We start from the raw sequence: 15910 nt of genomic DNA, 5'->3' as shown, positions 1-15910 counted from the left end.
GAAATTACATGGAGAGCCTTCCCTGGAAACTACTGTCTCAGGCTGTCAGACGTCCAACATGTTCTAACAGCCCTGCTCGATGTCATGTCTGAGGGACCTTTTATTTTACTGAAAAGGCAGTTACAGTTGTGTCCCATTCACAAGCCAACTATGAGCTAAACGTGCAGAAAAAGACATGTACGGAGTGGGGCGAAAGTAGGTTTACAGTTCAGAATATGTGAAACACAAAGTTTCTTTTTAAAAAAACAATATTTTTATTGTTGATAGTATTACAGATACTATCTCAGTTCCCTCCTCCCCTCTCCCTTCCCAAAGTTTATTCTTGTATTATTATTTATTAACTAGAGGCCCGATGCATGAAATTCATGCAAGAATAGGCCTTCCTTCCCCCAGCTGCTGGCACCAGCTTCCCTCTGGCACCCAAGACCCAGGCTTCTCCCCGTAAGCACCAGGGACCTGGGCTTCCCTCACAGCCCCTGGCTTCGTCCAGAAGGTCATCCGGAAGGACGTCCGGAAGGATGTCTGGTCTAATTAGCATATTATGCTTTTATTATTATAGATTACTGTATTATTTTCCACACGAACAACACTGATTGGAACTGTGGTTGACAAAAACAAACTGGAATTCTGGGACTTGTTGATTTATCTATCTAAGCTTTTCTCTCTAGGATCCCACAATATTAAAATCACTTCCTTTGATACCCTCTAGTTTGTAAACCCCTAGAGTCTTCCTTTATCTGGGTACTGATGATATTCATGTTTCTTAAGCTTTCATGTGTGCCATGCAGCATGCTGAGCCCTCAGGGGCTGGTACTGTTATTGGCACGTCTCTGTTTTTCACGGAGAAGAAACTGAGCCTCGGAGAGGTGAGGAGCTTGCCCAAGGTCACGGAGCTCGTATGGATGGGTGCAGCTGGGGTTTGAGTCCAGAGACCCAGTTCTGCCCTGAATCCCATGCTCCCTAAACACTGGACCACACACCCAGATCGTCCACCCTATTTTGTAGTTATGTTAATTATTTGGAGTGTTGATCTGTCCCATTAGATCGTAAGCTACTTTCGGGGAAGATATTTCTCACTCAACTTTGAGTACAATGTTCAGGGAGAAATTGCGCCCAGTTGGCACTCAATAAATGCTTGGGTCACAAGTGAACGAAGCTGCCGATTTGTTAAAGTCGATCCTGACTCCTCTCCCTCACCAAGTGGTCAAGGACGGGTTTTTCTTGCCAGGAGATAAAAAAAATCTCCTAAATCAAATTTTTCTTTATGCTATCAACTTGCCAGCGCCCTTATCCCCTTAAGCGTCCAGATCATTCCATAAGTATGACCTCCCTGACCCAATCCATCCTGCACACTGATCAGCCTACAATACCATTTAACCAGTTTCCCAACTGATGAGCCCAGATACAAGATCCAAAAACTCAGACCCCAGAGCGACCAGGTGTGGAGAGCCCGTAGACTAGTCATTGTTAACCAAAAGCATCTTCCCAGGTGACAAGCAGGCGTAGGGTAGGTTTGCAGCGGTTCTCAACCTGTGGGTTGCGACCCCTTTGGGGGTCGAACGACCCTTTCACAGCGACCTAAGACCATCAGAAAACACATATACGATTACAAATTGTTTTTGTGATTAATCACTATGCTTTAATTATGTTCAATTTGTAACAATGAAATTGGGGGTCACCACAGCGTGAGGAACTGTGTTAAAGGGTTGCGGCATTAGGAAGGTTGAGAACCACCATATAAAGGGCTTCATAGGAAAGAAAAAATGAAACCAAGTTGTCCCCATTAGACTCAGTATGGACAGGAACATGCGTGCTGAAAACCCAGCACGAATGCCAAGCTCAGCTCTGAGTGGGCAGCCGGTGTGACCCCCCTCCCAAAGGGCACCCTGGGTGGGCTCTGCAGATGGCACATGTGGGGAGCCTCCTCGCAGCCCAGATGGCACACAGCCCCGGTTTCAGGCCTGAAGGCAGGCACAGGGAAGCGGTGGGAAATTTCCTTCAGGCGACATCATGTTGGCATAAAAAATAGTATTGATCCTTTTGCCTCCTGGCCAATGAGAAATCAACTTAGACAAAGGACATGAAGCAATAGGTTTAATGGGACTCCCACTGCAGCTGCAAAATAAACCTAATGGACCCTGACTCTCCTGCCCCAGGCTCCGGGCTGCACAGGCCTCTCCTGGTGAGGGTGAGTGTTCTGCAGACACAGAGGCCTTTTAAAGAAGCTGCCACTGCCCTCGTGTCCACAGAACCCCCTGCCAGCAGCGTGCGGTGGGAAGGGACTCCCGGGAGCACGGGCCGATGTGCAGGAACCCATGCCACACGCCGGCCAAGCGCACACTTGTCACCAAGGACAGAGCGTGCAGTCTGCCACCGGCGGCACAGCGAGGAAGCACGACCTTGAACTCGCAGGAGCTCCCTCAGCATCTCCTGCTCATCACTCCACATGAGTAGAAGGCAGGGCAAATGGAGGTTTGCAGTTGTTCGTATGGAAAACAATACAATCTATACTAATAAAAGCGTAATATGCTAATTAGACCTGACAGCCAAACAACCTTCCGGACGACCTTCCGGACGAAGCTGGGGCTTCGAGAGCCAAGCCCCCTGCACGAATTTCGTGCATCAGGCCTCTAGTAATTAATAAGTCATAAGACAAGAGTAAACTGTGTTTTGTGTATTCACAACGACCTGGGTATGTGCCCTGACCAGGAATCAAACCCACCACCTTTTGGTGCACAGGATGCCAACCAACTGAGCCACAGCGGCCAGGGCTCTGCATTCGTTCATCAGGTGGATGGGCTCCACCCCCAGGGGTAGCGCCTGAGAATTTGCGTTTCTAATAAATTCCCAGAGGCTGCTGGTTCCTGGACCAGACTTTGAGAACCACTGCTCTTAAAAAAAAAAAAAAGGCTTAAATTAAGTGTTTTGGTGCTTTGTGTGGGCCCCTTCCCTGAATTACTCTCTTCACTGTGATCCTCTTCTGAAGTGAAGGGTGCATTTCACTGCCCGCCCCCCCTCCCCCAGGCCGAGTGGGAAGCCATGGCTCTTTGCTGGGCTTCAGGTTCCTGGACCAGACTTTGAGAACCACTGCTCTTAAAATAAAAAGGCTTAAATTAAGTGTTTTGGTGCTTTATGTAGGCCCCTTCCCTGAATGACTCTCTTCACTGTGTCCTCTTCTGAAGGGAAGGGTGCATTTCACTGCCCTCCCCCACCCCCACAGGCCGAGTGGGAACCACGGCTCTTTGCTGGGCTTCAAGGCTATAAAGACCCTAGGATTCTTTCCAGGTCCTGATATTCCATTGCCTTCGATTCATTTCCATTCCGTCTTCTGCTCCCTACAGCCCCAAGGGCCCCTGGCTTCCTGATAATTAAGTGTGAGGCTGAGGCAATCAACAGAGTTATCTGACCACGGAAGGGTCCAGCAGGCTTAAGCAAATGGAGGTTTGCAGTTGTTCGTATGGAAAACAATACAATCTATACTAATAAAAGCGTAATATGCTAATTAGACCTGACAGCCAAACAACCTTCCGTACGTCCTTCCGGATGACCTTCCGGATGAAGCAGGGGCTTCGAGGGCCAAGCCCCCTGCACGAATTTCGTGCATCAGGCCTCTAGTAATTAATAAGTCATAAGACCAGAGTAAACTGTGTTTTGTGTATTCACAATGATAAACCTCCTTTAGCCCAACCCCGTGTATATGTTCTATATTCTTTTTTTCCAATCCTCACCTGAGGATATGTTTACTGATTTTTAGAAAGAGAGAAGGGATGGGGAGAGAGAGAGAAATATCCATCGGTTGCCTCCCGTGCGCACCTGACTGGGGACTGAACTCGCACCTGGGTATGTGCCCTGACCAGGAATCAAACCCACCACCTTTTGGTGCACAGGATGCCAACCAACTGAGCCACAGCGGCCAGGGCTCTGCATTCGTTCATCAGGTGGATGGGCTCCACCCCCAGGGGTAGCGCCTGAGAATTTGCGTTTCTAATAAATTCCCAGAGGCTGCTGGTTCCTGGACCAGACTTTGAGAACCACTGCTCTTAAAATAAAAAGGCTTAAATTAAGTGTTTTGGTGCTTTATGTAGGCCCCTTCCCTGAATGACTCTCTTCACTGTGTCCTCTTCTGAAGGGAAGGATGCATTTCACTGCCCTCCCCCACCCCCACAGGCCGAGTGGGAACCACGGCTCTTTGCTGGGCTTCAAGGCTATAAAGACCCTAGGATTCTTTCCAGGTCCTGATATTCCATTGCCTTCGATTCATTTCCATTCCGTCTTCTGCTCCCTACAGACCCAAGGGCCCCTGGCTTCCTGATAATTAAGTGTGAGGCTGAGGCAATCAACAGAGTTATCTGACCACGGAAGGGTCCAGCCAGGCTTCAGCCACACTCATGGCCAGGTCTGCTGGTGCTCCTGGCCACTGACTCCGGGATGCATCTTTGTCAAGCACTGCTGGGGGGGAAGGAGAAGGCAGAAGGGCCCAGAATTCTTCTTTTTTTTTAAATTCAAAGGGGGAAAACTGTAAACCCTGGATCTGGAACCAGTTCCAAGAGCAGATAAACAAAGCCTTTTAAATCGCCTATTTGCTTACTGGTCCAAGACTGGTAATATCTGGCTTGTTCACAAAAGATAAAAATTATTGCGCTCCTATATGTAGCTGGCACTGTTTTGGAACGTAGGAATACAGCTGTAAATAAGACAGGCAAATGCCAAAACCAGAAAGACATGTATGTCAGGTAGGGGAAAAATACAGCAGGTGCCGAGGTAGAGAAACCATGCCTTTTGCACAACCACCTCCCCAAGTCCTAATGCTTAAAATAGACTGCGCTTCCTCTGGCGAAGGTGCATGCCCAATGACAGGATGGGTTCCTGCGATCTGCTCCTGGGTGCTTTCCTTCATGATTTGAAAAACAGAAATGATGCAGCCATTATTCGTGAAGTCCCTGGAAACCCCTTCTAGTTCACTGAAAAGGTTCCGTGGCATCAGAACATGTTTAAATAAACAACCTGGCATACACAGAGATTACATTTTTACCCGCAGGTAATCAGCAAGGCTAGCTTTTTTTCATGCACGGCCCAAAACTTCTTAAAAGCAAATGATGAAGACGCTGAAGGTTACAAAAGGAAGTTTACGTGCTTTGTTGGAACAGTTTCACTGCAAATACATTTTTCAAAGGAGTCAGTGCTGGAGGCACTGAAGAGTTAGAGTTCTAGTTCAATCAGATGATCTTACCCAAAAGAATCCATCCACGCTTCTCCACTTCAGTCATTCCTGGTGAAAATCGGAAGGTGCGAGAAACATAAGCGATGGAGCTTCCTTTATATGAAATATCCTAGTGCCCTTTGGTCATGTCGGAATGAATGACGTCATTATTGCAAGGATTTTTAAATCACAATGATAACTATAGCTACTAACAGCTCCCACTTATTTGACACAGTGACCACTTACTAGCACTAACGGAGCACCTAGTATCACCAGCTGAGCACCTCGTATCACTAACGGAGCACCTACTGCATGCCAAGCACTGCTGAACATTAATTATGTACCGAGCATTTTAGTTCCTTTGTTTCCATTTCTGTTCTTATACCCAGCACTCTATGTACACCATCTTAAACATTCACAACAATGCTGTGAAATCAGGAGCACCATCATCATCCCGGTGCTACAAATGAGGAAACCGAAATTCAGGAAAAGGAAATAACATCCCCAAGGTCACACCCAGTGAGCACGCGGCAGAGAAGGCACTGAACCCCAAAGCCTTTCTCTTTACACCCTGGTCCTGCTCCTGCCCCCAGGAGCTAAGATGGCGGGCTGGGTTTTGGATGGATTAGCAAAAGGCATGTATTCCTCCAAATACTTAGCTATCTTCTGCCAGGAAATGGTCATGATGCCTGTGTAAAGCTATGATGGCCAGCATACATGATGGGTGCCCCCACGGCTGTGCAAAAGCACAACCTGGAAACGCTAACCTGGTGCGAGGTTGCCTCCATGAACGTGTGCAACACCACACAGTGAAAGGTCACGGCATAGACTGTCTTCATGCCACCCATGCACCTGGTAGGAGGCCTGTGCACTGCTATCGCGTGGGTTTGGGGTCTGGGCAGTGAGCCACCCATGCACCTGGTAGGAGGCCTGTGCACTTTGGGGTCTGGGCGGCAGGGGGAGTTAGTGAGTTAGTTATAAACACTCTGAGAAACAGGCATTGAAAGTAGAGTCTTACTGCCCGGCTGGTGTGTCTCAGTGGTTGAGCATCGACCTATGTATCAGGAGGTCATGGCTCGATTCCCAGTCAGGGCACATGCCTAGGTTGTGGGCCAGTCCTATGTGGGGTGTGCAGGAGGCAGCTGATCAATGATTGTCTCTCATCATTGATGTTTATATCTCTTTCTCCCTCTCCCTTCCTCTCTGAAATCAATTGAAAATAATGAGAGAGAGAGAGAGAGCGAGCACAGAGTCTTCCGGTTGACCAATTCTGAAAGCTGAGACGAGAGAGAGAGAGAAAGAGAGAGAGAGAGCGAGCGCAGAGTCTTCCGGCTGACTAATTCTGAAAGCCGAGATGGTTGTTGCATTTACGTGCATGTGTGTGTGTGCTGGCATGTGTGTGCAGATGCTGCTTTTGAGGAGGAGGAAGATGATGTGTGCCACTTAGGCAAATGAAGCACCGTGTGCAACTTCAAGGGAAAATGCCTCGTAGCACAGGAACTATCCCTACAATAGTAAGCCGCAATCATCACTACTTATCAAAGCGCACCTTCCTCCTTACGTGTTCCCCACATCCCACGATCCCCACGCCCCAAGGATGAAATAGCCGTTCCTCCCCTGCTTTCTTGCACACGCAGGACCTCTTCTGTAACCCAGAGGGCCACTGCAAAAGCTGCAAGCCATGACCCTTCACCGAATACCCAGTTCAGCGCGTGCAGTTCTATTTTGTGTGAGAAAAGCAAGGAAATTAAGCAGGAGAGACGGCGCAGTGCCTTCAAGAATGGTGCGTGCAAAGCCAAAGCCGGCTGTAATTGAGTTTGGAAAAAAAACACACGAAAAGAACAGGGAGCAAAACGTGCCTGCGCTGCAGAATCCCGTGTAGCTAAAAGTCTTCATTAAATGTTCCAGTGCACACAGCGCGTTAGCGGCGTGTTTGTGTGCTTGAGACTCCGTGAGCTATCCTGGAGCTCATAAATACGGAACAGGGACAGTTGCCATAGTAACTAAGTGCTCTTTAATCAATCCCGAAGCCCGGAAGCTCACAGGATAGTCTGAAATGGCCAGCACATGAGTTACTGCTGCTGCGGCGGCTCTGGGCTTGCACGTAACTCACAGGCCATCCTCTCCAGTGAGATGTTGACAAGTTGGCCAACCTGACCAGCCTTGGTCTTGAACACATGGCACCACCAGATGCTGCCTTGACACTGCGTGGAAATCGTACTTTTGATTTCTTCTGCGTGACTGCAGGCACCAAGAGGTCCTACAGAAATGGGCCAAACGCTTAGATAGGGAACGTGTCCTTACACGTGAAGCTTTGATGCAGGTAGCGATGCGCTAGGACACGTGTCTCTGTCACGCAGGAGCCGTGGGCACCGGCTCAATGAGCCGTCACGCCCAACACAGCGGACTCTTTGTACTTCTGCGAAGGGTGAGTGCTCCCCGCGCACGGAGAGCAGTTTGTTTTGATTGTGCAATGACACAGGAGAGCTGTTGCCGTTGATTTTTGCAGGAACTTTTTCCAGGCTAGGAACGTCGCAGGTAATCTTTCATCGGGAAGTCCAACCCTTCGCGACAGACTCCCACTCCCGGTTCCCTCTGACCATCCATCACCACATGTCAGGGTTCTCCCCCTGGGATCGTCCATCTTCTCAGGGGTTTAAAATAAAAAGATCGCGGCTGCACTGCTTTTTTCCCCCTCCCTGATCTGCCTCGGGAACTTCAATGCGGTCCATTGTTAAGGCTGCAGATGGTAGTTGAAGCATATATATTTCTAGGTGCCATTAATAAGTAATGAGAATTTTAAAAAATGAAAACATCTATGTACCATAAAGCCCAAAATCATTAGCAAGTGCATCCATTCTCCAGGGGCTGGCTGGTGCTTGCATAACCAGCAGCTCTAATGGCCTGGTTGGGGCCCGAGCTCAGTGTGGGCTATGGGCGCCCCCTTCAGGATCTTGGGTGAAATGCGTGTTGCTCGCATTTGAGATACTAGCTAGTCAGCTGGATAATTGTTTTTGCTAGAACCTTGCAGGAAATTTTCAAAGGAAAAATTTTAGTCCACCTCTAATGGTGTGGTCAGACAAAAACCTTTCACAGAACCAGCCTTAAGCTAATATTAAAATCAGCCAGGCAGGCCCAGTCGGTGTGGCTCAGGGGTTGAGTGTCAACCTAGGAACCAGGAGGTCACAGTTTGGTTTCCCAGCCAGGGCACATGCCTGGGTTGTGGGCTTGATTCCCAGTGCGGGGCATGCAGGAGGCAGCCGATCAATAATTCTCTCTCGTCATTGATGCGCCAATCTTTCTCTCCCTCTCCCTTCTTCTTCAAAATCAAGAAAAATAAATTTTAAAAAATCAGATCAGTAAAATAAACGGGAATATCTTGCAAGAAAAAATATCCCATAAATATTGACATGTCCATTTATTTATGTGATTAAATAGTGCGTCTGCACTAGAGGAGCGCTGTTTAAAATGTTAATGAACAAAATTAATACAAGACAGGCAGCCATGACCTCCACGCCTTCCCACTCCCTTCCATGGCCTGAACCTGTTCTCTCTCACTTAATCCCCAGCCTTCACTGCTTGCCCCCAGATCTTTCTCTCAGTGCCTTGTTTTATCTCTCCCACATGTTTAGTCTTGATTCTCGGGGCCAGACATCTCATTTACTCTTCTCGCCAATGTGGTCCTATGCCCATGACGGCGCTGATAAAAGAATGATCTTTCTTCTTTGAACATCAATGGCATCTTGTTTCTGCCTCTCGTGTGATATTTTGAACACATTCCTTAGACTGAGAGCTTGTGGCTTCATAGCTCATCTTCTCTCTCTCTCTCTCTAGATGGCCAGCTTCGTAAGGGCAGAGCCTGGCTCTCAGACAACCTTGACCCTCATGCCTGGCTCACGGCGTTGCCCCAGTCCTGGGATTGTGTGAATGAAGGAACATGAGAGGCCAACTCTCTTTTCACTTCAATTTCTTCCTTATTAGAACTGCTTAATGGGGTGATTGTTCCCCGCCCTCAAAAGTGAAGCGGACACAAGGAAAGTCAGTCCAGGTGGCAGTTCTTCCTCCGCTCCTTGGAAAATCCATCCAACTTCTACTCCTCTTCATTCATTCATTCTTCCAACATCAGTTATTGAAGACTTGTGACAAATTAAAAGCATGAGGTGAGAAAATGCTCTATTTCTTACTTGCCTTCTCACCATAATTGTTGTTGAATAAAACTTTTCCATTGTTCCTTTATGCCATTTCTTTATTTTCCTTCAGTTTTACTGAGATATGAGTGACATAACATGGTATGAATTTAAGGTGCACAACGCGTTGATTTGATACACTTACCTATTGCAAAATAATTACCACTTTCATCACGTCACATAATTACCATTTCTTTTCTTTTTTGTGGTGAGAATAGTAAAGATTTACGCCCTAAGCAACTATCAAGCATATAATAGAATTTCTGCCATTTCATTACATACACAGATACATATTTATTTCAGAGAGAAAGGGAGAGGGACAGAGAGAGATGAAACATCATTGAGGAGAGAGATTCATTGATGGGCTGCCTCTTGCAGGCACCCTACTGGGGATCGAGCTCACTCGCACCCAGGCATGTGCCCTGACCAGGAATCAAACCGAAACCTCCTGCTTCATAGGCCGAAGCTCAACCACTAAAGCATGCTGGCCTGGCTGCCATTTCTTTATCACACCATTCTTCCATGCAGTGTGGAAGGCTATATATCCTTCTCACTCACCCACTCAACATTTACGGTACTTTTACTCCGGGCTGAACTGGGCCAGACCCTTGGGATATAGAATTAACTAAAACATAAAACTAGAGCATAATTCACCACTCCTTAACTGTGGACCGTGCACAGTGACTTCCTTCCAAAAGGTACAATATTATGGAAAGGGGAAGAAATGAGCAACTATACAGTGCGGAAACCTGACTAACCCCACCCCAGCCAGCAGATCTAGGTCAGCATCAACAGTGGAAAGTCATGTTGATAGCATGCGCCGTCGGAAGGATGTGGTGAAAACAGTACTTTACTTATGTGGTCTTCCTCCTATAACCCATAACCCAAGGCTGATAATGAGAAAAAGGAGACATCAGAAAAATCACAACAGAGGAACATTCTTCAAAACACCTGCCCAGTCCTCCCCAAAACTGCCAGGATCATCAAAAACAAAGGAAGTCAGAGTAAGTGTCAAAGGCCTTAGGAGTCTAAGGAGCTATGGCGACTACCTGGAGGGGAGCCACAACTGGAAAGGGGATGTTAGGCAAAAACTAAAGAGATCTCAATGAAGTATGGGCTCTAGTTAATAATAACATATCAGCGTTGGCTCATTAACTGTAATGCACCCAGTAACGTAAGATAATAATGGAAACTGAGTGTGGAGTATATGGGAACTCTGTACTATCTTCGCAGCTTTTCTGTAAACCTAAAATTGTTCTGAAATAAAACACTTATTTGTTTAAAATGGGATTAGGCTTCAAGAATGTCAATGAGAGCACCAGGCTCGTGTGGCTCAGTGGTTGAGTGTTGACCCATGAACCAAGAGATCCCTGGTTCGATTCCTGGTTAGGGCACATGCCTGGGTTGCAGGCTTGATCCTGGGTAGGAGGTGTGCAGGAGGCAGCCAACAGATGTTTCTCTCTCATTGATGTTTCCATCTCCCTATCCCTCTTCTCTAAAATCACTAAAAATATATTTTAGCCCGACCGGTGTGGCTCAGTGGTTAAGTATTGACCTATGAACCAGAAGGTCATGGTTCGATTCCTGGTCAGGGCACCTGTCTGGGTTGTGTGGCAGCCGATCAATGATTCTCTCTCATCATTGATGTTTCTATCTCCCTCTCCCTTCCTCTCTGAAATCCATAAAAATATTTTTTTTAAAAAAATGTATTTTTTAAAAAAGAATGTTCATGAGAGAGAGAAACAGTGAGTAAAGAGTATTGTGAGTGTGTCGCAGTCAACAGAACTCAGTCTGCAGGGTGAGAGGAGGCGGGCTGTGACGTGCGGGCAGTGTCGAAGGCAGCGTGCGCACAGCTAGAGACGCTAAAAATACTGTTGCACATCAGAGAGGGCCTCGCTGAGGTCAGCAGCATACATTCTGGGCAGGAGCAGCCAGCCCAGATGAGCAGCCTTCTCATAACAACCAAGAATAGAGAAAGCTGGTGCTGTGATCGCCCTAGATAAGGAATCAGCCGTTTCTGCAAAATTCTCTCTTTGAATATGAACCACGATAAACACGCTTTCTCCTTGTTCAAATATTCCTTCAGACTCATTATTCTACGAAGCCTCCTCTCCAACTGCCCCTTCCCTCCTGTTTTCTGATTTCTGCCATTTTTACACTGAAAAAGATGAGTAATGATAGTGGGGGAAATTCTGATGCCGGCGCAGGGAACATCCTTAAATGAAAGGGTTAGAGAAGCAAGAAATGGAATAATTCAAAGAAATCGAAGTAAATATTTCCTGCCATGTAAAAATACAATTTGTTTTTCAAAAAAGAAAAAATTAAAAAAAGAAAAATGAAAAAGTTTCCAGTTTTGTTTTGTTTTTTAAAGAGCCGGAGGGCAGAGACATACAGCCCTGTGCTCACCTGCCCCCCGGGTCACCGCAGGCAAAAACAAGCCGAGAAATGAAACCGTGCTGCGAGGACACCAGCCGCACTGGATACGTAGAAAGGAGCCATCATGAACCGGAGCCTGTCTCGGTGTAACCCTTCCTTAGTTTTCACATGTGCTATCTCATGGCTTCTAAGAAAAACATAACGTAGGCACAACAACGATTCGTCATCTCATTGAACTGATGAGATGGTGGCTATTCAGAGACCTTCAGTGGCCTGGGTGGGCCTGCCCCTCCCCCTTCCCCCAGCACCGATGGAGCTGGGGCCCCAACCACACGCTGTGCGGGTTTCCACTGTGCACCCAGGTGAGCACGACAAGCAGCCGTAGATGGAGAAGACTCAGGCGAATAATAAATGCCAATATGTATCTGGACCCCAAAAGACACATACTAGTGTATGGACATGTAAATGTGTCAGAAATATTAAAGACCTGATGAAAGAGATAGAAAGAAACTTAAAAGCACACACGTTTTGTGCTTTGACCTTCAGTTAGTTATTCTTAGACTCGAAGACGGGAAATAAAGCAGGTAATAGGTAGATCTTTGAAAAAAAAACATCTGGATCGTTCCGTGCTGTTCAGAAACAACCTCACAGGAAAGGAAGGACAAACGATGTTATAGAGGCCGCTGGCTAACGCTTGTGAGCGAGTGGTCTAAATTTATATCCTCGAAAAACATGACTCAAGGAGACATAATCGCGGCCTATAAGTATCCTCCGAGCCACAGTGCAGGTGGTAAATAAAGGCGGCGAATGATGTGTAACCTTAGGTCCAGGTCATCGCTCTTTGTCCCGCTGTCTAAGGAAGACAAGGCTTCCCACCTGAGCCGGTGGTGTCCTCAGAAATGAACGCTTCGAGGAGCGCTTCCTCTCCCTGCCCATAGCGCGCTTGCAAACACGGTGATCGTGCCTAAAACCCGCCAAACTTTCTGCGAGAAGGGTGGCAGGCATCAACCCCACAGCAAAGTCACACAGGGCAAGACGGGCGAGGAGGCTCTGTGTGTGCAGGGAAAGCAGGGTTGTGACAGGAATCACAATGGCTATGGTGGGCAGACTAAGCCGATTTTCTGAAAAAAGGCAAAAGCTAGAAAGAAGACGGTGCTGAGGCCTGAATGCGTTGAGCCCCACTGCAGGTCTGAGAGGGTGCTGGCTCTGAAGAGATGCGGGCCTTGGGAACTGGGAGGCGATAAGAAGAGAAAGGGTCAGGTGACCCGGTTCTAAGCTTCATGTGTTGTTTTATTATATAACAATAAAATCTTGATACGTTTACTTAAAAAAAAAAATTTGAAGAGAGAGTAAGACTGGGAGCCGCTGGAGATACGGGGGCGGGGCTAAAAGTACCACAGGGAGGGGCCTCCGGTGGAGCTCCATTAAAAAAGAAATAAATAAAATAAAAAAGAATTAGACTGGAGCCGGGCCGGCATGGCTCAGTGGTTGAGTGTCGACCTGTGAACCAGGAGGTCACGGTTCAATTCCCCATCAGGGCACATGCGCAGGTTGTGGGCTAGATCCCCAATATAGGGAGTGCAGGAGGCAGCCAGGCAATGATTCTCTCTCACCATTGATGTTTCTCTCTCTCTCTCTCCCTCTCCCTTTCTCTCTGAAATCAATAAAAGTTTGTTTTGTTTTTAAAGAATTAGACTGTGGTGTCACATGACTCCACAGGGTATTTTTATTTCTCCCTTATCTTTGAGAAGGAATAATAAAGAATAGAATCAAACCCAAAAAAGCTTTCGGTTACTGGACTACTTGACTGAGAGAACAAATGGACGGTGGACAATACTAGTAAGTTTGCTATAAAGTGCTCTGCGTTGATATCAGGAGATAGCAGGGCACCAGATCTCATGACCAGCCTACAAGTTTGCAAAGTTGAAGACACTGGGTCAGGCTTCTCATCTCAAACCTGTCCCAGACCCCGCTGTATTAAGTTTTCTCATGCCCGTAAGGTGATTGTGTTGTAAATCACATTCTAGATAGGCAAAGCATTTTAAGATCACTGAAATAGTCACACAGGCAAATTACTACTAATTATTATCATCATTATGACTCTCCCAGATGCTATGCTTCAAAAACATCATTTCCCCCGAATCTTTCTTCCACATGATCGTTTTCTCCCTCTTAAAATTCTCTAGGTTTCCTGATTAAATCTCATGAACTCCTCAAAGCCACAAGTTATTTCAAAAGACTTATCTGGTCCCAGCAGTTGGAGCAGCCTAAGTTGTTTGAATTGCAGCAGAAGTGACCCTGGGAGGCCCCTGGCCTGTACAATAGCTCTGGTAGAGTGACATTTAAAATATCAGGAGCTTTCTAAACACAGCAGGCTCAGTTCATTAACCACAGCCCGACCCAAACCCCAGCACCATTCTCCCACTGCCTCCCCAAGGCCGATGCTTCCAGCTTTGTAGAGAAGCGGCCTGCATTTTGTTTGACTCGCCATTTATTTTGCAGGGAGAGGGGCCTAGATCCTTTGACAACCAGATATTTCGTCCTCAAATGGACAATGGCTCCCTTGTTAACGTAATAACAAAGACCCTGGTTGTGCCGCATTGTTGGTATCCTATGTAAATAAACCACCATTTACTGCACTCTCTAAAGGCAACTTGCAATGATCAACTATGAACTGGTCTCTGAGTTGGGACAAGTGCTCAAAGGAGAGTGGAGAGTGTCGAGCTCAAAAACACAAGTACTCCCTCAGGGGATCTTCGGGGTTTGTTTTTAAGTTCATAACAGTGGTAGCCCCCTGCTTCTCCAATGGTCTTCTTTTCCCCAGAGGGTAGCCCAGGAGCGCAATTGGAATTAGGACTTTGTGACAATAGCACCCCCAAGAAACTGTAGACTTTTCTGTATTACGATGAAAATACCTAAAACACTTTGAAAATTAGAAAGAGCCTATACAATAAGGTAGAAGGCCCTACCATAGCCCTGTTTATACAGGCACGCGTGCGTGCGTGCATGCACACACACACACACACACACACACACAATATGTTACAGCATTTGGAATTTTTTCCATTACAACAGTAAAGTTTATAAAAACCACAAGTCAGGATGCAGGTGTTGTCTGTGCTCACATTCTGTAAAGGGAAGTTAGCAGAGCTCCGGCTGCTGCTGAGTGCTTTCCTGAGCTGGAATTTGCCAGGCCTGCACTATGAACACAGAATTATGGAAATTGGAAACAAAAGCTGGCGTCTACTGGGAACGATAGGCTCAAGATGAACTCAGCTGGAAAACTTGGCTAACTGAAAGTGACATCCTTTGTGCGGGAATTTTTCTATCTGAAAGCTTTAGCAAGGCTGTAATTATTTTGAGTTTTCAATTCATCCCTTTCAAACGGAGCCTTTTATTTTCTTCGTGGCTCTGTACCTTTCCTTTGTGTGAATTCGGGCGTCTGCCAAGCACTGAAGTGGTAAATTCATATTGGTTTTATACACATATACATTCCCGGGGCAGAGCAAGCAACACAACTTTCGTGTCCTCTCTGCCAAGAAAAACAAAGGAATATTTGTACATCAAAACCTTTTTATCTTGTGCACAGGCTCAAAATACCTGCGCATGGCTAAATAAATCACCCAACAAGAAAAGGCTGATTAAGGCCAATGAAGAATTTCTTTGCAAGTTAGTGCGTTTTCTGCACCGTGAATCCAGGGAATGCAGGAACTCCGACTTACCTTGTGGCTTTTGGGTCCCAGATCACAAAACAATGTCAGCATCTGATCCCACAGCTATTCTCCCTTTCCTTGGATAGAGATTAAAGATCTTAGCTGCGTTTGTGCTGGTAACCGCCACGAATCGGTTTTCATCCATTTTGCCGCTGTGCTGTAAAACCATTCAAGGAAAACAATGCATCTGTCCTAATGATCCATAGTTAAGAATCTCCTGTCAATCAAACCTGTATCTCTTGGAACCAAATAGAATTGCATCTAAGTTCTTATGTTGTGGAGCCAAACACACCTCATAATGATAAATGATGGGAATGATGGGGTAGCATATGGAAGCCCAAAGATAACTGTTCAAAAATACATCAGCTTAAAAAAAAAATACATCCACTGTGTTTTTTCACCATTCTCAGAATCGCATAGACAACAGCAAAAAC

General features: G+C 46.5%; 1 protein-coding gene across 1 annotated transcript in view; it reads right to left on the bottom strand.

Annotated features, from left to right (window-relative positions):
* Positions 1-15910, bottom strand: part of DPYS (dihydropyrimidinase) — a 95497-nt gene that overhangs the window by 21045 nt on the left and 58542 nt on the right. The window contains 2 exon segments of the mRNA XM_006760254.2: positions 15486-15514; positions 15517-15633. Of these exon segments, the coding sequence (XP_006760317.1) occupies positions 15486-15514; positions 15517-15633 (146 nt within the window).

The sequence above is a fragment of the Myotis davidii genome, unplaced genomic scaffold (assembly GCF_000327345.1).
Source record: "Myotis davidii unplaced genomic scaffold, ASM32734v1 scaffold497, whole genome shotgun sequence".
NCBI classification, from domain to species: domain Eukaryota; kingdom Metazoa; phylum Chordata; class Mammalia; order Chiroptera; family Vespertilionidae; genus Myotis; species Myotis davidii.
This window is presented reverse-complemented; position numbering and strand designations above follow the sequence as displayed.